A 24,680-nucleotide genomic window follows, 5' to 3' on the forward strand; every position below is an offset into this window, starting at 1 on the left:
AAAAAAATCCCTCAACGTTTTAACTCATAACCTCTCTCCTCTCCCTCTTTTTATCTCCTCTGTTACACGAGAAAATGGCAAAGGTGAGAGCTTTAATGGAGTTTGGCCTCTCTATTCTTGTAAAATTTCCATCTTGCAGTCCCTTTTCTGGGTTTCAGTGGCGTTTTTTTATTTGGTGACTATGGTTTGATCTCTGCTGCAGTTGCTTGTTCTTGTGTTGGATTTCTTAGTTTCTCCCATTTGGGTTCTTTTGGGTCAGTTGGGGATGACCAATGGTGCTATCAGGAGAAAGCAGATTGTGTGAATAAGCCTTTATAGATCATTTTCACTTGAAGTGATCTATAATGAAAGTGATCTATAATGAAAGGGATTTAGAAATATGTATATAAAGAATCATTTCAATTCATAAGAATCCCAGTCCGAGACAACGCGTTGAACTGACAAAATTAGCGTAATACTAAACTTGACATATATGAAATCCTGTACTTCATAATCTATGACATTTTATTACTATTATAGATAAGCAGTTGAGAGGAAAAAAACATGGACGGTTTGGGATCAATCAATTTGTGATGCAGTATCAGCCGAAGTGGTGATTCAATCACACGCATAGGAAAAGGAGATAATATCTAAAATGGTTGCCGACTTTAGTCACCTTTTGGCAAGCAAGGCGAAGTAGCATGGAAGCTTTAAACCATTTGCAATGATCATGTAACCCTCGATCTAGTTGACATCGTCGCGTATGAATTATGATGGGGGTGTTTTTTTTTAAAGGTTTTCTCTCAGTAAGGGGAAAAATATCTCTTACCTAACCTGACCACCTCAATCTCCACGAGATCTCGGGCACGCGCAGTGCAGGAAACCAAGCCGCGTAGTCCCAAGCGAACTACCGTCTGCCAAGTACACAGAACACAGACAGCAAGCTCTACAGGCAACCAAAACTAACCCCCGTCGAGATAAATTGAGAGAAAATAAACGGAAAAAGACCAATAAAAAGGAGGAGGAGAATTTACACGAAGTGTTACCACAGTGGGCAGGCGGAAGAAAAGGTGGGCGGAGGACGACGGGCCAAAGAAAGCAAAGCGAACCCAAAGGAAAAGGGCGGACGAGAGAGAGAGAGAGAGAGAGAAATAGGGAGATAGATAGATAGATAGATAGATAGACAGCGCAACCGAACTCCCCAATATCTCTACTCTTCTCTCTTTTTACTCATCTTCGAGCTTCACCTCCTCTCTTTTCGAATTCCAGATCTGGGGTGTTCTCCAAGATTCAGTTTTTGTTTCCCCTTTATTTCTGGGATTGATCAAGGAATAGGAGGAGAAAAAGGAGGGGGGTTTTGGGGATGAAGGTGCCGTGCTGCTCGGTTTGCCACATGCGGTACGACGAGGAGGAGCGGACGCCCCTTCTCCTCCACTGCGGCCACGGGTTCTGCCGCGCGTGCCTCTCTCGCATGTTCGCGGCCGCCACCGCCACCTCCCTCTCCTGCCCCCGATGCCGACACCCCACCGCGGTTGGGAACAGCGTCAGCGCCCTCCGCAAGAACTTCGCCATCCTCTCGCTCCTTACCTCCTCCCCGTCCTCCCCATCCTTCGACTGCGACCCCTCCTCCGACGAGGAGGAGGAGGAGGAGGACGTCTCCGGGTGCTGCTCGGGTTCCAATTCCCCGATCGATCTCAGCTCGCACCAGGACCTCAAGCTTTTGCGGCGGATTGGGGAGTCGCGGAGGGCTGGGCAGGAGACCTGGTCCGCGGTGCTGTCCTGGGGCCCGGCGTCGTCCTCTTCGGTGGTGCCACGGCGGGGGGCCGGGAGGTGCCGGCACCAGGTGGTGGTGAAAAGGATCGCGGTCACGGGGGATATGGTGTTAGACAGCCTTCAGAGCCAGCTCGAGCGGCTGCGCCGGGCCTCGATGTGGTGCAGGAATGTTTGCACCTTCCATGGGGCGATCCGGATGGATGGATACCTTTGCCTGGTGATGGACAAATATGAAGGTTCCATCCAGTCTGAGATGCAGCAGAACAAAGGTCGCCTCACCTTGGAGCAGATCCTCAGGTTTGTTTTGCTACTTTCTTGGAAAGAATCATAAGAAGAACGGACATAACAGTTTCTTAAAATTTAGTCTTCTGGACTGACTATTTTGAGCTATTCCTTTAGTTTGCAGAATTGTACATTCTTGCGTAAAATTGATTCATTTAATGAGTGCAGTTATGCTTATAATCCTTCAAAATATTGGAACAACTTTGGTAATGTATAATGTTGTCGTATTAGATTAGTAAAAACAATTCGCATGACGCACTACACGACTAGTTTGCTAAATCCAGCTTAGATCTTTTAACGTATCGCTTTTACTTAGTTCACTGGTGGAGTATTCTTTATCTTCTCCATGTATGGATAACTTCGGATTGTTTTCATAGTTTGGCAATGCATACATGGGAAGCTTCAACGTGGAGTTTTTTTTTTTTTTTCTAGGAAGGAGGCTTTCGTAGGGCTAGTAAAAGTTGGTCCTGAAGATTGGATGACGACAAGTTTATATTCTTTTACAGTGCAACTATGCAAGTTGAATAATTCGTACATGGGGATGTGGATTGTTCATTACACTACAAATTGTCGTTTCTCTAGAACTTTGTCTAATGCAATTATTGAATTGGGAATAAGTTATTCAGGGGCAACACTCACGGGATGTTGGTTCAATCAACGTGTATAGTTTTCTACACACTTTGTTTAGACAAGCAAGAAAATGGTGGAAAAGAAGATGATAATTAGTGCAGCATCATTGATGACCCATATTTGATCATATTAAGTATGGTTTGATCATATTAAGTATGGTCAATAATATTAAGGTAGACCAGGGGAACCCTTTTCATATGCTTTATTATGAGGTGTCACAGTGCCATGCTGCCTCATAATTGGCATAGCCTGCCATATGAGCTGAACAAAAAGTGGCACACAACCTATTGACAAGGTTGTAGATCAAGGTAGTCAAATATGATATACCTTATGTCTCTTCTGCAATTAGTTTTATGTCAATGCGTTATGAAACTTTTCTCTTTTATAAATATGTACATATAATAAGAGGGACCTTAAGGAACAAAGGAACCTGACACTTTCTAAAGTCCTGCCTATAAAACTGGAACAAAATCACTCCTTTAAAAAATGTGCAATTGTGCATATGAAAATCCATGTTGTACCAAAAGGTAAGGGATGTGACCATACTCAAGTAGTTTGCTCGCTATTTTATCCATTTGAGTTTAACTTATGCTAAATTGATCTGGATTAGTGCTAATGATTCCAAACTTCACCAAATTGACTAGATCGTTCTAAAATCAATTCATTGTTGATCTGGATTGATTTTGTCTAAGCATTAAAATGAAACTTAGGTTGTTGAATAAAATCAAGGTGGATAAAGTGTAGAGATGAGTGAATATGTTCCATAATCAGCCTTTTCTGACTTTGGGATGCCCACTGTCCATTCTGCTGATCTTTCTTGATTTCTATTTTGTCATGTTTTTTATGCTCATCTTTGTCTCTTCTATTTCACTCTCTCTAATTTTTCTTCCCTTTGGAAATATGGCACCTAATAGGAATTTGAAGGCAAAACCTTCGTAGCGTTCATCATTGATATGTAGACTCAACATGCAGTGACTCAGTGAAAGCTTCTCCTGAACTTCCTTGGCATGTTTATGTTTTCATCACTCCATGTTGATTAAGAAACATGTGCAATTTTTTTCAGGCTAATTTTCTTTTAGTATTTAGGTTTTAGAGACATTTTATGTGTGCAATTGAATATTAGTCTACTATACATAGAGGTGCATGCTTGATGAAACTTCCACTGTTGTGATGACTGATCAAAGTGTAGTATTAGAATAGGTGTGTGAGAGGTCATGTACATTTCATGTGGGAGATCCATGTGAGGTCATGTACATTTCATGTGGGAGATCCACATTCTTGAAAAAGAAAAACCATTTATGCAAAACTTGGTTATCTATAGAATGCTATTAGAATAGGATGAAAGGAAAATGCATATTTTGAAGTACAAATGCTAAAAGGTTATTTTATTCTTCAATCTTACCTAGTTTCAATAACTACTCCTTTTTACTTCATTTTTCTCGTTTTATGCAATGATTGTACTTCCACTTGGTCTGTAGTCAAATGGCTGGTTTTGGTTATGCAGTTGAGAACTGAATTTTGTTATCTAGAACTGTATACTTTTCAGCTAAAAGTAACTCTAATCCTAAGGAAAAGAAAAGTAGCATAAGAGTGACTATTGAATTCCGCATTTTGTTCTTATATAGTTATTATAAGAATTATTATGATTGAACTTTCTTAAAATGATATTTGAACTTCTTCAGTGTATGATTTAGACTTAACTTGCATTGATTAACATTTAGCACTCCAATTACCCTCAATTTGAAGAATGGTAGACATTTTTAACAACTAACTGAAACCAATATATTTAGAATCATAACATAAATATTAGGTTTTCAATTGTATCGAGACCTATGATTTTTTATTTTTTATTTTTGGTGAGAATGTGAGTCATTCAGAGTATCCGATGATAGGCTAGAAGAGTCGGTTGGTTGAAGAGTTTAGCATAATGTGGAATCAGTTATTAAGTAGGAGAATCTATTTTCTTGCCATTCCATTTTCTGAATTTAAGATGGAGTTGATGAGTTCTCAATGTGGTTGAAGAGAGCGGATCATATCCCTGCCCATCATGCTGGCCTTATGGTCTACTTGATGGATCTTTGATATTTCATTTCTTATATTTGATACCAAAAGAACATAAGCATGTGGTTCATGATGCTGCATTGGAGATTCAAACTGAGGTTAGATGGAAGTTAATTTTATTTCGTGTGAAGATTAGTTATAATTTAATGTGCCTGATCAGTTAGTCAATTCATATATTGGGTCTATCTGGGTCATACTTGTGAAGATTGTTATTCAACAAGTAAATAGGTTGCATGGATTGCCTAAACCTTTTGTCATTGTTAACTTGAAATATATGTCTTTCTTTATCTACTAGTCTAGAAAATTCTGAAGCACTTAAAATCATCAGACCTATGTTTTATTTTCCAAAGTTTTGTCATGCATAACACGAGTATAGTGTTATATCCATCAGATTTATACAGTAGAATGAGTTAGGTACAGAAACATGTAGGTTGAGAGGTAGTTCATATGATAGTTGCTTGTTCTTGATTGAAGAAAGGATTTAATCATGTGACCTTTGTGACACACATAACATACTTCATCATATTGTAACAGAGACTTCCTTTCTTGTCATATTTGAAAGAAGACAAAGCCAAAATTTGACAGCCGGTCACAAACCCAAATAAAGAATGAAGGTTGCCTTATTGTTGACAGCCAGCATAAAACTTTTATAAAAAAAACTACGCAAATGGATTCCAGTAGAGAAAAAAGAACCATATAGCTCGGCCCCAAGTAGTAGGGACTGAACGCTTGATTATTGCTATTGTTGTACATGCTGAACATGTTCACCTTTCAAGGTTCCTATTAAGATTCACATTATCTTATAACCTAGCTAAATTATGGTACATTGCTATCTATCATGATACAGTCGTCATAAACATCTTAGAGAAAAATTCATGTACTCTGTCTTCTTTGTGACATCTGAAGAAATAGATTCATTTAAATCTTGTATGATGTATAGAGTCTTCTCTCAAGAACCTTAGATCATCTTGGTTGGGTTAGTTGGTTTTTGCCCTGAGTTATGTAATGCACTAATTCTGCAATTGCAGGTATGGGGCAGATATAGCTCGTGGAGTAGCAGAACTCCATGCAGCAGGCATTGTTTGCATGAGTCTGAAGCCATCCAATCTTTTATTGGATGCAAACTGCCATGCAGTTGTTGCCGATTATGGTCTTCCAGCAATTCTTAAGAAAGCTATATGCCGTAAAATCCCTGATGATTGCTCTTCTTCTGGTACACATTCGTGCATGGATTGTACTCTGCTAAGCCCCAACTACACAGCTCCAGAGGCATGGGAGCCTCTAAAGAAGTCACTAAACTTATTCTGGGATGATGCAAATGTAATATCACCGAAGTCTGATGCATGGAGTTTTGGATGCACGCTTGTAGAAATGTGCACCGGTTCTGTTCCGTAGGTGATCTAATCCTTTTTTATGTGTTGGTATTGATTCACTTCGAATGATAATGGTGAGGCATGACAATCTTTTATGCAGATGGGCTGGATTAACTCCTGAGGAAATTTATCACTCAGTTGTTAATGCTCGGAAATTACCGCCTCAATATGCAAGTGTAGTAGGAGTAGGAATTCCTGGGGAACTGTGGAAGATGATTGGCAACTGTTTACAGTTCAGATCTTCAAAGAGGCCAACTTTTGAAGCAATGCTAGCGACATTTCTTCGCCATTTGCTAGAAATACCTCAGAGTCCTCCTGCTAGTCCCGATAAGTAATTTTCGTAGACCATTTACTTGTAAGAATTACATTTAAAGTGATCGGACATTCTGCTCAAACAAGAAATTGAGTAGCTTTTTATGGATATCCATTTTAGAAATTACTTTTCTATATTATGTACCAAACCCATTGATTACATGACGTGTTTTCTTTTTCCGTTAAATTCCTTCTATCAGAAGTTTTTTTTTAATAAAAAATTTGAAAATTCTCATCCAAACTTGTTTAAACAGTGATTTCACAAAGGTTTCCTCAACAAATGTTATAGAACCATCTCCAACATCTGTTTTGGAGGTTTTTCATGATAGTCCAAATGTTTTGCATCGACTTGTATCAGAAGGCGATTCTGCTGGTGTAAGGTTAGTCAAACTAATTTAAGCTTTCCTCTTATGTTTCCTTGCTAGATTTACTCCTTGTTATTCATTATGTATAATCCTCCATCTTATTGCTAATGACAGAGATCTGCTTGCAAAGGCTGCATCGGAGGGCAACATCAGTTCAGTTTGTTCTCTTTTGGAAGCTCAAAATGCTGATGGCCATACTGCCCTACATCTGGCATGCCAACGGGGGTCTTTAGAGCTTTTGGAAACTATTTTGGCATACAAGGAGGCTGATGTAGATATTTTAGACAAAGATGGTGATCCTCCAATTGTGTTTGCTCTGGCTGCTGGTTCTCCAGAATGTGTTCGTCTGCTCATCAATAAATCTGCTAACATTTGTCCTAGGCTTAGAGAAGGCTTTGGTCCTTCTCTTCCTCATGTTTGTGCTTTATATGGCCAACCTGAATGCATGCAAGTAGGTCATTGATATTGGTTCTTCCTTTTAAGCAGTTCTGTTCTCCTTACTTAGCCATCAATACGTTGATGTTTCTCATCCATGTCATGTTACAGGAATTACTATTGGCTGGGGCTGACGCTAATGCAGTGGATGATGAAGGTGAATCTGTGCTTCATAGGGCTATTGCCAAGAGATATACTGATTGTGCAATTGTCATTTTGGAAAATGGAGGCTGCAGGTCAATGGGTTTACTAAATATGCATAGAAAAACGTAAGAATCTCATTTTTGCTTCTAAATATAAGCTCTGGATCACTTCTTTTGTCTGATCGTCCTTTGAGATATATGATGGTGCAGAATTTCATGGGCTTCCTTTTACTAGCACCTTGCTAATTCTGGACTAGTTGCTGATTGCAGAACAGAAAAGTATTCTATTTCGTACCTCAAGTAACAACAACAAAGCTGTTAGTACCAACCATTTGGGGTTGGCACGTCCTAACCACAAGTGCCAAAAAAATTACATGCGGATCTAGTAATAATAATGAGGAGTCTTTGGTGTAATGTAGGTGTAGCTAACCTGCAGTCATAGTGGAATTCTAGATAAGAAATGATTTTTTCTTCAAAATAGTTCAAATGTTCAAACCTATTGGAGGAATAGGTGAGTTTCCAAATTTTTAGAGTAACAGATTGAACTTTTTTTGGTGAAAGCAACTTACTATCAAAGTCAGTGTTTCTTCACTCGATTATTCTCTCAGTATAGTTATCTGGTTGTAACTATGTGTAAAATACTTCTGAATGCTGACCTCGAGGGGATTCGCTTTATTTTTTTAATCTTCTTTAATTTACTTTTTAGGTGATTAGCTTTCACCCAAACCAGTTTAACCTATAACTATAGAAAGTTTGGAAACTCACCTGTTGTTCCTATAAGTTTGAAAAACAAACTTAGTTTGCAAAAAGAAAAAAACAGGATTAAGAAATGCTTAGGAAGTATTGTGTGAGCAAGTCTTGAGAAGTTTTCACTATTGATCAACTCACTAAGTAATTTACGCTTTCTTAATGTATCCATGTAAATATACCTATTAATTATGGAACACTTTTTTTGACAAATTGCTTAGTAGGGTCTTTGATGGATGAAAAATGACATTGTGAAGGAAAATGAACCTTAAAGGGAAGTCATAATTCTGGGGATGGTTTATTAGTATTGGCAGATGCAAATATCTTTTTATTAATAATCTTGATGAGTGGTCTGAAGATTAGGGAAGTTCATGGATCTTGGAAGAATAGCTAAGGTAATTGATTAAGTAAACATGACTTAGCTGAAGGACTAGGTCAAAAGATAAAGAAAAAACAAGATATGATAGAGTTTGGATAGTGTAGGAAGAATAGATAATCTATTAGAAGAATGTGTTGTTCATGCAAACTAAAGCATCGTACAATGGATTTTGCAATGCCAGCCACAAGACTTGGAGGCACTAGGGATGCACTGGTGTGCCGACAGCAAAGCCTTCAGCCATGGGACGGAATAGAAGAGAGTGGTAGTGTTTGGCATAGCGTGGTTCAGTTTGGGTTGACTTTTGCACAGTTGGATTGGTAGGAGGAGGTTAGCCACGCTTATATCTTATGGGGAAAGAATTGAATCTTTGGTGCTTAAATGTTTACTGCTCAAGAAATTATCTGACCTTAAAAGTCAAGTCATTTATTTACCATTCTATTCTTCTATTCATTAAATTTTAGCTATGTCCTGCACTGTTTAAATCCTCATTGGCTTCTTTGTTCTTGTTATTTCCTTGCAACAACTTCCTCCCAAGGAAATGACTATCATTCTTCTATTTAGGCTACTTTGCCCAATCTGAAGCAACATTGCCATACTTTCCCAAAATTTAATAGTATTTAAATTGAGAAACATAATTGTACTGATCTATGTAGTTGTGCACGAAAGGTTGCTTTTTAACTGGTTGTCGTCCTGTTAATAATACTGTTATAAAGTCATCAATATTTAAATTGGGTGTGTATCAACATACTTTCATGGACTTCTGGACATTCGCATATTAATATATCCGTTAAGACAGAACTCTAATAATTTGAGCATGAATAGAGATAGATAGATTTTCTTATTCTCCTATGAAACTTTCTGTAAGGTCTACTTTGTTTTTGTAAGTTTTCCAAGAAAGTTACAAAGTTTAACAATGTTTTGATGGCTTCCATTTTGTTAATTATGAGCTATTTAATTTGAATACACTTTCTTAGAATTCTCTCACTGGCACTTTTATCTGCTGAATTTGAGTTGTCGTCTTGTCTACAGACCTTTGCACTTGAGCATTGAAACATGGAATGTGGCTGTGGTGAAAAGATGGGTGGAAATTGCATCACTGGAAGAGATACATGAAGCAATCAACCTACCTAGTCCCATTGGAACAGCTTTATGTATGGCTGCAGCTCTTAAGAAAGATCATGAAACTGGTAAGTTGGATAAGAATGTTTAGATAAGTTTGCAAAATTCTTTCGCTATTTCTAGTATAGTTAGTCATCAAGAACCCTCTTATTTTTCTAAACAAGCTAAATATTTGGATTTTCCTATGTGATTATATATAGACAACATGTCTTTTATCAAAATTTAAATTTCGTAAGGCAGAAGATTCGGGTACTGGGATACTCTGTTCACATTTTACTTTTGCGCAAAATCTTTATAAACTATCTAAATGCAATAAGGCAGAGAAAAACGATTATCACAAAAATAATTTGAAAAGTTAGTCCTGGCCAAGAAATGGCAAGTTCTTGTCTTGTTTAGTTCCTGTCGATACCAATGAGCTTCCAACAATAATTTGAAAAGTTAGTCCTGGCCAAGAAATGGCAAGTTCTTGTCTTGTTTAGTTCCTGTCGATACCAATGAGCTTCCAACAATAATTTGAAAAGTTAGTCCTGGCCAAGAAATGGCTAGTTCTTGTCGATACCAATGTGCTTTTGTTGGAACTCCCAGAACCTTGCCGCTTGCAAGTTGGCTTTGACAGAAACCATTTTGACATATAAACATTCAAGAGGTAATGCCAAATCAAGCAAGAGAGAATCAAATCTATGCCAAATCAAGCAAGAGAGAATCAAATCTGTTGGGTCACTGGGTAAATATAGTAATAATGTCCTGTTTTGGCCATGGTGCCTCATGTTGGCTAGAGTTTATCTATGCTAGTTGCTGCTTGCAATGTGAGGTTGGTATCTTTGATATTCCCAATGTGTGTTTGACTGCAATAAAGGATAAAAAGGGGTAAGTCATCCCTAGCCTTATTTAAGGGATGTCATACCCCACGAGATTACTAATCCCATACTCCTAGTTTTAATCTATTTTTGCTGTAGATTGGACTATGCAAGGATTATCTAAAATGGAGAACTATTTAGATGAAATGATATTACTTCATATTACTATCCTTGGTTAAAAAAAAAAAATCTAGTAACACAAATTATTATTTCAAACACCATTATATCATTAGTGTAGATAATTTCAGATTTCATTATACAAATAAAAAATTAATGTTAAACCTTTGCTATGTAACAATTATTAGTTAATTAAAATAAAAAAACCCAATATGCAAATCCAATCTCAGCCTTATCCCCTAAATAGAAACATCCAAGATGCCCTATATCACATGTACTGGCACAATGCTCTCAGAATGCTGATTTGGCACTATAATTTGGCCCGCATCATGTAAAGGTGTTTGCCCTACTTTTATTCCTACTTAGTGGCTTCTTTGCATCTTTCAAACTTCTTTTCCTTGCACCTGCATCATCACTCCCATGTCATCCATGTCTGCTAACTTTTCCCTGTAGTTGAATTGTCAATGACTAGAACAACTGTTTTGCTCATCCCTGTAGTTTAATTGGGCATAGATACTGCCCACTCAACCGCAGTCTGTGCTTAATCCTTTGCATGCTATGTAGCAGTATGGATTCCATGTGCCCAAGTAGGATGCTTGGGGAATAGGGCAGTGAGCATGGCCACAGAAAAGGTCACATAACATGCAGGCTACATAGGAGAAACGAGTATCTAGATTATGCAATTATAATTTAGGCTGATGTTATCGAGGGTTATCTCTAGAGTTCCTGTAAAGATGAAAAAAGAGTTCAAGCGAAGATGACAGCTCCTGATATAAGTGGTCTTATTAATCTTTGGAGTAAATGTTTATTCTCTTTATTGATGAAAAGAATTTCTTTTTCCCTCGCACCGCACTCATACATTTTCTTCCAACTCCACTTCCGCTATGACTCGGGGTGGACTAATTTTGGCCTGATGTGACCATGCCATAGCATGGTAATCCTAGTAACACCTAATGGTCTTAGGCACAAGTTGTCTTCTATGATTCCATCTAGAATCAGATTGCCTGAACCTCATCTTTTACTTTCTCTAGTTTGGTGGAATAAAAAGCACTTGCTAATTAACCCCCCAAATGATGGCAATGTCAGGGAGCACACAAGTTTTGAACTTTCCATTTATGATCACTTCCTCTCTTTAGGACAATCAAAGATTATGTTCATTTGATAATTGATATATTGATTTCATGGATTGACTTGTATGACAGAGGGTCGAGAATTGGTAAGATTATTGCTTGCTGCTGGTGCTGATCCAACAGCTCAAGATGAACCACATTGCCGAACGGCATTGCATACAGCTGCAATGATCAATGATGCAAAATTGGTCAAGGTGACGCATCCTTCACGATTAAAACAGCTCTTGTGTGGCTTTATTCAAACTTTATTTTGGATTGAATTTGTATGTCATGTTTCTGTTTGACTTTTCTTTCAGATTATTCTAGAAGCTGGAGTTGATGTTGATATAAGAAATGCGCAAAATACAACACCTCTGCATGTTGCATTGAATAGGGGTGCGAACTCATGTGTTGGTTTGCTTTTATCTGCTGGGGCAAACTGTAATTTGCAGGTAATATTATAGTATTCCTTCAAAAGTGTAGTGACAAGTTACTTTTGAGGTATATGGCTATTGAAAAAGAGGTAAATCATAATAAAAGTTATATAGGTGATTGATTCATCTTGATGTAAGGCCGCTAAGCAACCTTTTCTTTTGTAAATGGTAATAGATAATTAATTTCTGTCTGAAATAAATGAGTTACTATATATATATATATATTCAATTCTCTGTATGTGCATGCTTCTCATTGCATTATATAGGTACTAATTTGAATATATGTGTGGTTCTTTTTGCTTCATGCACATAAATGAAAGAAATGACCTTCATGAGAAATGCTAAATAAGATATATCTTCATCGATGATATCATGCTGAACATGAGTGCTCTTGGTTAGATATTCCAATGAAATTTGTAACTCAGATCTTCCTACATAATAATTTTGTGTATGAGCCGAAAAATGGTGTTCTTTTGTTGTTGTATGAAAATACCAGAGCTTCATGTTTGTTGGTTTAATATAGATTATAGAGGATTGCAACATATTGAAATTTTTGTTTGCTTTTTATTGACTCGAAGCTCTCTTTGTCTTTAATTAGGCTTCTACCTAGAAGTTAAGGTGGTACCATAAGGGGTAATTAAAAGAAGGGAGAAGGTGAAATAAGTTTTTGGTTTGGGTTTGGATCTGTACTGATAAAACCTGAAACCTACCTTGAAGGCTTGAGTTATAGATAATTGGCTTGGCTTCAAACTTGACCTGACCCACAGTCCTTCAGTTTATCCTTAAAACCAGGTCTCCTTAGGATGTTAGCTCACAAGTGATGTAGGATGACCAGAATCGGGGGCATTAATAGTGCTTTCCTCTCCTTTATACTCTCTCTCGCTCTTTGCTACAATTTTGTCCACTTAACTTAATTCCAGTGTCACTTATCACCCCTGAATTCTGAAGAATGCTTTGTTAAAACTTGACCCCTTTTAAAGGCCTTAACTACTGAAAGTGCAGTAATGCACCCGCACTGCACCCTTCTTAGGCTACTTTAGTTTTTTTTTTAATTGTTTATCGAATGATAAGCATACAACTTGTTTTATGACCCTTTATGTACAAAAATGCCCTTTGGCATGTGACTAATTTTCCTATTTATATTGTTCTTGATGTATTTAGATTGGGTCTTGATAGCTACATGTTTAGGTATCAGTTATTGACCTGGCGAGGTATGCTTTGTCCTTCCTGTTCTGCCTCCCTCTTTCTATTGCCTGTTGTACCCTCTCTCTTTCCCATGCAAACTCTCCTCTCTTTTTCTCTCCACAGTGCATGTCTGCAGGCATGATTTGCCATGCCAAGATATGAATGGCATCTATTGGTGGCAGGGTTCTTGATCACGTGTGATTTGTCTTGCATTTCATTTTCTTAATCTTTATTATAGCCAATCTTTCTTCGTCCATTAGTTCCCAGTTCTTTATTCTAGTTTCTAGTTTTCTACCTACAATTTGGCTTTTCTGGAATTGTAAGAATATAGATCTTGAAATATGCTATTATGATTCTATCGATCCTGAAGCGTAAGTGACCTTATTTTTGGAGTTTGTGCGTAGTAAACTTTAAGTAAAATATGATTATCGAACCATATATCAGATAATTCTACTTATATCCTGCTCTCATTTGAGTGATATTAGACCCATTATTCTGCTCCCTTTTGAATGATGCTAATATGATTATATGAACACTACCTATGGTTTTTGAACATTGTTTATACATTTGACTTAAGCTTATGGGATGTTGATTTTGGAACCATGTATATAACTCAAAAGAATAAATTTTCATGCTAGGTGATTTACCACCTCTGAATAATTAGCAGACATGTTCCAAATATAAAGATTATAATTTTGCTTACTTGTTTTAGTCAGCACATTAATAAGTTTATATATACTCATTGTTCCTGTTGGTACCAGTGAATAATTAGCAGGAAGTTCATAGCATTCTTCTTTACCACTAACTGAGGTTTGAACCTCACTGTTTCATGTACCTATAAATGCACCAAGAACATCTTTTTGTTACTCTTTTAATATGGTTAGCTACTTAGCCATCTTAAGGCCAATACTATTACTCATTAAAATTATCTTATTCTGAGTTCCGAGTCTTCTGCCCGTATTATTTTGTGCGAATTGTTTTACCTTTTCTCCTTTTAAATTTCTCCACCTCTTAGGTCTACTTTCTACTTTAAGTTATCTTTTCCATCATCTTAAGCATATCTCTATCGTTCTTTCTCAATAAATAATCTTGCATAACCATTCTCTCTTCTTAATTTGTCTTTACATGTCAAATGTCTAGTTTTTTTTAGTAAGGAAAACGTCTATTTGATTATCATTTAATCCACTTCTAAGTAATCAAGTTTTCATCTATCTTCTTAAAAGTAAGTATTTGTAAACTAGATATAGTAAGATGAAGAAAAAATCACTCTTTCATTGGCCAGTCAAATTAGCTCTACATATTTTTTAATGCAGTCTGGCAACTTGGTGTAATTTTAAGCCAAAGATTTCACTGTATATTGTTGACTAATGTCACTAAACCTACTTGCAGTGTGTAACTACTAATAGTATTAAATCTCTTCTAATACAAGTTTTATGTCTGTTATTCTATGTTTCACTCTATTTACCTCTACAATGTTGTCTTTTAGATTCTTGGGCATAATTATACCAGCACCTTTTCTGTGTTCTGTTTTCGGGTCTACCAAACTTCATATATTTTTTATTTCTCTAAATTTTTCTCCTACCCATTCATATTGTTTTGAACAAATCATGTTTTGCCTTCTTCTAATCATCATATGTTCTAACTTTATACGTGTCCCAAAATTATTGCTATATTCCAAGTTGCTAACTCAGGCTTTGCTTTTGGGCTATCTTCTTTGCTGACGCATCCAAAATAGTGTGAATATCTTTGATCATACTGCATCATACCTGAGTGCCAATGTGCAGTGTGCTGTCTATTGTTTTGCTCATTGCAACATCTGGACACTAGAGATGTAGTGGGTCAAATAAAGCGAGCTATGGCCCAGGAGTAAAATTAATCTATTTAGGGCCCATTTGCATAGTTTTCTTGAGAGAAGTTCTGTGTTAGCTGTCGAGCAACCTATGCAACCTTTTTTATCTGAGTTTTGGACTATCCATTTAAAGATATCAGAGAATAAGCATACACAAGTGTAAGTAAAAGGAAAAAAAAAAAGAAAAGAAAACCAAATAGCTCAGTGGAAGGTTTACTGTGAAACACAACCTTATGTTTTTTATGTTGTATTTGATCTGTATATTGGTCTTAAAAAATTTCACTGGCAGGGGATTCCCAAACCTAATGGTACTTTTGTGTCGATTAAATCAATCAGGATGATGAAGGTGATAATGCATTTCACATTGCTGCTGGAGCAGCAAGGATGATACGCGAAAATCTGAATTGGATTGTTGTGATGCTAAAACATCCATCTCCGGATGTTGAAGTGAGAAACCACAGGCAAGTATTTTTCTATATGTGGGAATAGCTATTTATGTGATATATATCTTCAATTGATGGTTGCATTGCAGCAAATATTTCTTGTTCTGTTACATTACACATATAAACTACAAGAAATTGATAGCATCCCTTCTTTCATTTAGTTTACATGTTAGATACTTGCAAAAATTTGGCGTTTGGTTGCAGTTTAGGGCTAAACATAGTTATAGCTTCTCTGATTTTTATGCTTAATTGCTGTACACCTAATTGGATATATTCAACTTGGGTTCCGTTGTAAACCATGGATAGTGGTTTCATCATTACCTTTGATAATACTTGCATTTCAAATTAAAGGATTCATAAAACCAGAATAAGAAATACTAATTGAGGATATCTTATGTAAAGTGACACAAATACCCTTTTTAGTAGTCGGATGGAGTATACCCAAATAATATTATAAAAATTACCCTTCTTTTTCGGAAATTCTCCAAAAATGTGTCAAATTTTTTATCTTACATGTGCAATGCATGCCTCTACATATGCAATACGTATTTACATGTACGCCATGCGGGTAACTCTATAAGCAGTGCCTACTTCAGCAATGTGTGATAGTTTTTCCACAGTGCATGGTTGTAAAACAGCAATGTGATTACTATTCTTGGGTGCTCACAATACCTACTTATAGGTACACAGTGCGCTTACTAGATATGCAATGCTTATTTCTAGGTATGCAATGTGCATTACCATGCTTCGAAATGACAGTTACACTGCCCAAGGATATGTTTGGTCTTATCAATGGCAAATTTGTAATTTTAAATTACAAGCTAACCTCATTCCAAGCAGGTTTAAAACACGGTTAGGCCTGTCAGACCTAACATGATAGTGCTTAACACTATTTTGAGAAAACCAGGTTAGCAAGGGTGTTTGATTACAAAACATGGCTAAGGGCACTCTAAACATGGTTAGAGGGGAAAAGCTCAATCTAGAGCAAAACCTGGATCCACTATTCAATTACCATGTTGTAGAAATTGGTGTCTTCTGTAGGTCTTAGGAAGTCTCTCATTACTTGCAAGTGGAGAAAAGAATAGTCTATTCTCATAATCTTAAATTCTTCCAGGGGCTGGACATTGTGTAATTTTCTCGAGGGCCTTCCTCGAGAATGGATTTCAGAAGAACTGATGGAAGCATTAGCTGAAAAAGGACTTCCCCTTTCCCCAACTATGTAAGTAATTTTTTTCCTGATGCTATCCTTAAGCAAGTTTTACTTTACTATGACTGATAATTGTCCATAAATTGTAACCTAAAGTGTTTCTCTTGAGCAAGATCTGACTAGATTGTGTAATCAGATATGAAGTTGGGGACTGGGTGAAATTTAGAAGAACTGTTGAGAATCCAACATATGGTTGGCAAGGCGCAACACACAAGAGTATCGGTTTTGTACAGAATGTCCAGGATCATGACATTCTTATTGTGTCGTTCTGCTCTGGGGAGGCTCGTTTGTTGACAAATGAAGTTATTAAAGTTATTCCTTTAAACAGAGGACAGCATGTGCAGTTAAAACCTGATGTTAAAGAACCGAGGTATGTCTTTAAGATGTGCATTTTATTTTTGATATACTTCTTTCTGTGATGCGCTACATGTTCTACATCTTCATGTTTCACTTATAGTTTTTGATAGGTTATATCCTTGTTTAAAAGTAGAAAGTAGCAGGTTAATGTATTGACCTTTTTTCTTTAACCTAAATTCTAGCCTGTGTCTAGGATGCATAAGATGATAATGATTGTAGGTTTGCATTGGACCAAACCAGATTCAAGCCAGCTGGGGAACTCATTTTCACTCAAGTTAATTGGTTTTCATGTTTGTTCTGTTTGTGTTATGCTCGAACCCTACTATGTCTCTTACTCTCCCCCTCTGCTCCAAGAAACAACAAATGCTCACCCTGCATCTCCTCCCTCCCCCTTCCTCCTCCACATCTCTTTCCTCTTTCTTCCTTCTTACTACCAGACTTTATCTTCATCCTCTCATCCTCCTATAGGGTTAATGACTCTAATCTAACCATGAGTTATCTGTTATATAGAAAAAAAACTCTTATTTCTATTTCTCTGATCCATGAACAGAAGGCATTCTTCATCTAATTCGCAAACCATATCATTCGTGTGGTCATTTTTTGCTATTTCCTATAAGTTTCTTTGCCTAGTGACAGTCCTTTCTATAGTGGCAAAAGATTTACTTTTCCATGGTTGAGGAAAAAAGGGAATCATTATATTGTCCTTCTATGTCTATCTCTCGGAATTTTTAGTTATTAGAAGAGTTGATCAAGACTTGCATTCAGCCACTGACCTTGAAGAGAGGGCTGACGAGTCCTTACTTATTTTGCAAATCCTACAAAAGTCCAATCAACACAATGCCAAGAAAAAAAAATAGTGCTTAACATGAGCTGCAGAATTCGGAGGTTTTACTTGTATTGAGGAAATGATGATCTAGTTTTTTTCCTTGCCCCAATGGCAAAATGGTTTGACTTAAAATATATGCTAGTTGAGTATGCTCCAGCTATACAAAAGAAATTTATGGTAAAGTTCAATTTTATACTTCTAAAGTTATGGCATTTCTTCTTAAGCAATTGCAAAGTGAGATTTATTTGGATGATTGTTATAAAACGAACTTCCCGACTCCGAATCTATATAGTTCTCTACATGGATTAATACTACAATAAATTTCATAAGGCAATTCTTTGATATTAGAGTTTATGCAAACGTCGAAATAAATCAAACCTTATCAATGTTTTGAACAACTGTTTAGGCGGCCGCTTTGGTGGGGCGGCGCACCAACCGCCTTCTAAAGCAGGTATGCAGCCTGCAAAAGGTGGGTGGCCTGTCATGGCCGTCTTAGCGAGCCGCCTTGTTGCCTGGCAGGCCAGGTGGCCGGTCTGGCATTGGAGCAGATCGATATAATGGGTGAAGTGGTGAAAAACTAACTAGTTAAAAAATATCTCTCTTTACTCCCTTCCTCAATGCATCATTAGCCTTAATCTCTCAAAACTTATGTCTCCTTTATTGAGTGGTGGCAAGCAATGATGGACGTGCTGGTAATGGCATGATACATTGCACTATGTTAACTGGCATGTGTGCCGTCTATTGGGCTGATGTGAAGCCTTTTTTTATTTTTATTTTTATCAATCATCATCAAATCGATTTTAGTTATTTTCTTAATAAATATGATATGACACATGGAACATTTTTTTTAACTTTTTCTTATCTCTATCAATTAACTACTAGTTAAGCCGGATCTTCACGATCGGTTACTAGTTGAGTTAGATCATTTTCACGATCAATTGATCCCTTAAAAGCTTTAGATAAAATTGATAATGATGACACTAGAGATGATGATGATGGTGATGGATGGTGATAATGACGAGACCCAATTTGGTGGTGATGATGATAGAGATGAGACATCCATCTTTGCTATACAACCTTCACAGAGGTATTTTTACAAAGGAGAGAAACTTCACACCTGCCACCCAAGATCAAGACTATTCGGCCAGACCTAGAACTTATTAGAGACAGAATTTATTTGAGACAGAAGAAGGAAAAGATTCCATCTCAAGCTCAACATGATTATAGTTAGATGAATGAAGGATTTGAGTCTGTAGGTAAAAAGATATTAGGAGAGGTGTGCCCATAGGATAATATATGTTCATCATCATTACCATCATATCAATCATACCTAATAAAGTCACAACACTCTTATTATAGTTTATATTCACAATTTGCATATGTTTATGGTGTGCCCTTGCCGACGCCGGTGCTAGTCGTTCTCGTGCATGTGCATTATCCATATTATATTATCGGAGAATTGTGAAATTTCTATTTGTATAAAGACTGTGAGACATTTCAATGAGCAATATTATTAATGAATAAGTTTTGAAGATTATCGACAATATCTAATACAACATTATCATGTTATTCTTATGCCGACAAATAAAGTTTTTGATTCCCCTCATCATTCTATGTTCAATAGATATTAGTTTTAATTATTGAATTATTATCAATTAATATTATATTTTAATTATATAATGGAATATTCAATCATATTATTGAGTGTTCAATCATTAATATTAATTTTAATTCTGGTTAGCAAGATCAGCCAATATCTCTCTTTTCTTTTCACTCTTTCTTTCTCTTTTTCTTTCCTTACTATATAGCCATTGTTTCTCTTACGGAGAAATCAAGCTTCGGCGAATTTTGATATGTAATTTTTTAATTTTGTTTCTTTATTTCTCTCTCAGTTTTTTTTATTTCTTCCATTCTCCCTTTTTCTTTTCTTTTCTTCTTCTTCACTACACCATAGTTTCTTTTTTTTTTTGCTTGGTTTTCTTCCACTCACTCTCTTTCTAATATCTTCTTTCAGTTTTCATTGCACCATAGTTTTTCTTTCTTTATTTTTTTATATTTTAGCATTCTAATTCTTTTTAAAAAAAATTCCTGCATTTTTGCTAATTAAAAAAATATCTAACCCGATCTAGGTGATTGATACAGTCGATACGTATCATTTTTTCAAAAGGCCGATGCAGATCTTGATTTTTAAAACCTTGATTTTAATGAATTTATTCAATCATATTATGTGTTGAGTAATATTTTTATTTAACTGTTGCTTTATTTTTAACAAAATATGTCATTTAAAAAAAATAATCTAAAGATAAACTATAATGTAGGTTTCAATATATATAATTAAACAAAAATTCAAAGATTGACATGCCGAAAATCCAAAAATATCTCTAAATATCTTAAAATATTTATTAAAAATATTATAAATATGTGTTGATGGTGGCATAGCACGGCACGTGCCACTAGCATAGCCATCGTTGGTGGCAGATACCTTCCCTCCCTTTCTTCTTCGCTTTCTTCTCCCTCTATAGCTATGTTTGCAAGCGGACGATTTGGGGGAAATGTCAAATATTTCCACTAAATGTCACGATCTAACGTGCTGGATGCGTGCAAAATAATGGTGGAGATGGAGGTTTGCAAGCTTACAGGGAAAGGAAAGGAGAGATGAGAGAAATGTATATTGGTACACGATAGGATAAGCTATGCAGATTAACTCCCATCTCCCATCCATGTAGCTCTCTTTTTCGAACATATAAGCACCTAAGTTCTAATCTTGTTGCATAAACACCTCTTCCTTGTGAAATTTATATACACATATTTGTGAATTGTGATTTTTTATAAATTGCACTATTAAAAGAAATCTATATATGCTATATTAGTATATGTTATGTATCATATGCCGTCTTGGCGCTCATCTTCCGCCTAGGCGCTAGATGGTGGAGTGACTGTCTACCATTTGTGACCGCCTTTCAATACACTAAATCTTATTTATCACAAAAGAGTACTTTAGTATGTTTATCTAGAACATGGAAATCACATTTCTGACTATAATCAAGACTTCAACACTTGTTGGCCAAGTTTCTCGCCAATACAAATTAATGTTATTGTCTTTTGCTCAGATTTGGATGGCGTGGCCAATCAAGAGATAGCATTGGAACTGTGCTCTGTGTTGATGATGATGGAATTTTGCGCGTTGGTTTCCCTGGAGCTTCTAGAGGGTGGAGAGCTGATCCTGCTGAAATGGAAAGGGTTGAAGAATTTAAGGTCGGTGATTGGGTGCGAGTTCGTCCTTCTCTAACAGCTGCTATACACGGCATGGACGCTGTAACTCCAGGAAGTGTTGGGATTGTATATTCCATAAGACCAGATAGCAGCCTTCTGTTGGGTCTTTGCTATTTGCCAATGCCATGGCATTGCGAACCTGAGGAAGTTGAACCTGTTGAACCATTCAGGGTAATAAGATGTACAATGTGTAAACATTTTTCTTACGTATATTTTCCTTTTTCTTATAGATTTTTCTTCCTCGCATTTTCATATGGGGTCTTTTCAGATTGGTGACCAAGTATGCGTAAAGAGATCTGTTGCAGAGCCTAGATATGCTTGGGGTGGCGAGACGCATCACAGTGTTGGAAAAATAATTGAGATTGATGCTGATGGTCTTCTCATAATCGAAATTTCCACTCGGTCCACCCCATGGCAAGCTGATCCTTCTGATATGGAGAAGGTCGAGAACTTTAAGGTATAGTGCACACCAATTTATGTGGCTATGAGTTAGTTCCTCACTCAGCATTTTTAGTTCCTTTCCTCTCTATTTTTGCTCATAGGTTGGTGATTGGGTTAGAGTCAAAGCTACAGTGCCATCTCCAAAGTATGGATGGGAGGATGTCACGCGTAACAGTATTGGGATAATCCACAGTCTGGAAGATGATGGTGACATGGGTGTTGCCTTCTGCTTTAGGAGCAAACCTTTTCCTTGCTCAGTGGCAGACATGGAGAAGGTGCAGCGATTTGAAGTAGGTCAAAAAGTTCATGTGATGCCTTCTGTTTCTCAGCCACGACTTGGATGGTCAAGTGAAACTGCGGCTACTATTGGGGCGATTGAACGAATCGATATGGATGGAACTTTGAATGTGCGTTTAAAAGATCTTTGTTGCAAATACTTAATACATATAATTTGAAAATTTAACTGTTTCTCTTATGCAGATTAGGGTTTCAGGGAGAAGTAGCTTGTGGAAAGTTGCTCCAGGTGACGCTGAGAGACTTTCAGGCTTTGAGGTTGGAGATTGGGTACGCATGAAGCCTAGCCTTGGGACTAGACCCACATATGACTGGAACAGCATTGGAAGAGAAAGTATAGCTGTTGTTCACAGCATACAGGAATCTGGTTACTTAGAGTTGGCTGGTTGTTTTAGAAAAGGAAGGTGGATGACTCATTACATGGATGTTGAGAAAGTTATGTGTTTTAAAATTGGACAGCATGTTCAGTTCCGTGCAGGTTTAAATGAGCCAAGGTGGGGGTGGAGAGATGCTCGACCTGACTCAAGAGGTGTTATAACCGGTGTTCATGCAGATGGAGAAGTGAGGGTGGCCTTTTTTAATGTGGCAGGGCTGTGGAGAGGAGATCCTGCAGACCTTGAGAAGGTGGAAATGTTTGAGGTAGGTGACTGGGTAAGGCTCAATGATGGTGCTGCTATCTGGAAGTCCCTAAAACATGGCAGCATTGGTGTAGTTCATGGAATAGGATATGAAGGGGACATCTCAGATGGAATGGTACATGTTGCATTTTGTGGTGAACAGGAAAGATGGGTGGGACCAGCTAGTCATTTGGAACGAGTATCTGGGCTTGGTGTTGGGCAACGTGTGAGGATCAGAAAAGGTGTAAGTCAGCCAAGGTTTGGTTGGTCCAATCATAGCCATTCAAGTATCGGAACCATATCATCTATAGATGCAGATGGAAAGCTAAGGATATATACGCCGGCTGGATCCAAGGCATGGATGATGGACCCAGCAGAGGTAGAGAGAGTGGTTGAAGAGGAGGAAGTGTGTGTTGGAGACTGGGTGAAGGTAAGAGAAACCATCACAACCCCTACATATCAATGGGGGGAAGTAAGCCATGCTAGTATAGGGGTAGTTCATAGAGCAGAAAATGGGGAGCTCTCGGTTGCTTTTTGTTTTAGTGAAAGACTCTGGTTATGCAAAGAGTGGGAGGTTGAAAAGGTTAGAGCCTTCAAAGTAGGTGACAAAGTACGAATAAGGCCGGGTCTTGTAACTCCAAGGTGGGGATGGGGAATGGAGACATTTGCAAGCAAGGGCGAGGTGAGGGGAGTGGATGCCAATGCGAAACTGCGGATCAGGTTCAAGTGGAGGGATGGAAGGTTCTGGATGGGGGATCCTGCTGATATCGTTCTCGATGACAGTTCAACTGCAGCAGAAGCTACTAACAGTTGCTGTTTGTAGGAATTATATCATTCTTTCGCTCTACTTATTGGTTCCTGGTATACATTGCTTTGTATCTATTCAGCTGTCATAATCTTGGTCTTGAGTTGGTTTGCATGATGCTCACATATATCAGCTCGCGGCTACAAGGACTTCATTCATGGCAATAAGGTAGAAGGCTATACTTAAATGAAGAATTGGAGATCATCATTGCCAGCTAATTTATTCAGATAATTGTGAATGAGCTCCTTTTATCATCTTTTCATGTCTCACTGTATTATAATGATGTACAGGTTCAGACCTGAACATTGAATTGAAAATCTGCTCCTTTTTTCCCCCCTTAATCCATAGTGGTATATATATATATAATATAATATAATATATATATTTCTATACTCTCTATTTCTTTCAGATGCCAAAGCTTTCTGCTAGCTGCTTTCTGATGAATCTATCGAAGAAGTTATCTGCTGTAGCTTCTTGATACACGCAATCTAAATTCATTGTATGTGAACTACCAACCACAGCAGGAAAATCCATGTAGAAACATTATTACACAAGCAAGATGGGTGCAGAAGTTGACGTTGTCTGCTGAACCTTCAAAGCTACTACCTAAGGATCAGAAATTTCCCTTCAATCCGGGTTTGTTACACCAATAGATATAACAATGTTATGGCAAACAACCCAGTTAAGCTGGTTAGTAAAGTATGGCTCGACCCAACACCCAACTTCTATTGTAATCTGCTTCTTGATCAATGAATGGGTTAATGAACTATTTTCAACAAACAAAAAATGCATGTGACATTAGATATCTTTTCAGTTATACGAGAATAGTTGTAATACTTGTAAAAATTGAAAGACTATTTCTTACTACCATTGATGAGAGTGGAACATAACATGAAAGTGAAGCAGAGGTCTCTTAAAAGGGCTCAAAATTCTTTATTGCCTCTTTGCTGCATCAAAAATTTGTCTTAAATAGCATTAAACGTAATCAACTGAGATGTTAAGCTTCCCACATCTATTGCCATATCTTTTCAATTTAAAGAAGGGACTACACTTGTGAGACACACTATATGAGAGAGTCCAGATAAGATGATAAAGGCAGCCAAAACGGAGTTAAGCAGTTGTGGTTTTCTTATGGACCTTGGATATATAGTTGAATAGTATGACTGCATTGAATTATTGGTGGTGGGTCAGCACGCAGCCTAACCTTTTTTGTTTTCTTTAGTGTCTCTGACTCTTTATCGTACAAATTGACTGTTAGACTGTGTCTG

The 24,680-nt window shown here is 37.3% G+C and overlaps 1 protein-coding gene across 1 annotated transcript; it reads left to right on the plus strand.

Annotated features, from left to right (window-relative positions):
- The first annotated feature begins 958 nt into the window (after positions 1–958).
- On the plus strand, positions 959–23,804 carry LOC140764196 (E3 ubiquitin-protein ligase KEG). Its single transcript, XM_073102625.1, has 16 exons — positions 959–2,049; positions 5,754–6,116; positions 6,199–6,429; positions 6,665–6,790; positions 6,890–7,226; positions 7,322–7,479; positions 9,509–9,666; positions 11,775–11,896; positions 11,999–12,133; positions 15,486–15,610; positions 16,707–16,811; positions 16,936–17,169; positions 21,093–21,426; positions 21,524–21,712; positions 21,798–22,103; positions 22,177–23,804. Exons 1-16 carry the CDS (start codon positions 1,343–1,345, stop codon positions 23,428–23,430), a joined length of 4,884 nt encoding a protein of 1,627 aa, XP_072958726.1. The 5' UTR covers positions 959–1,342; the 3' UTR covers positions 23,431–23,804.
- The last annotated feature ends 876 nt before the right edge of the window (positions 23,805–24,680 follow it).

This window comes from Typha angustifolia, chromosome 8, assembly GCF_048772165.1.
Source record: "Typha angustifolia cultivar Huaian chromosome 8, ASM4877216v1, whole genome shotgun sequence".
NCBI classification, from domain to species: Eukaryota; Viridiplantae; Streptophyta; class Magnoliopsida; order Poales; family Typhaceae; genus Typha; species Typha angustifolia.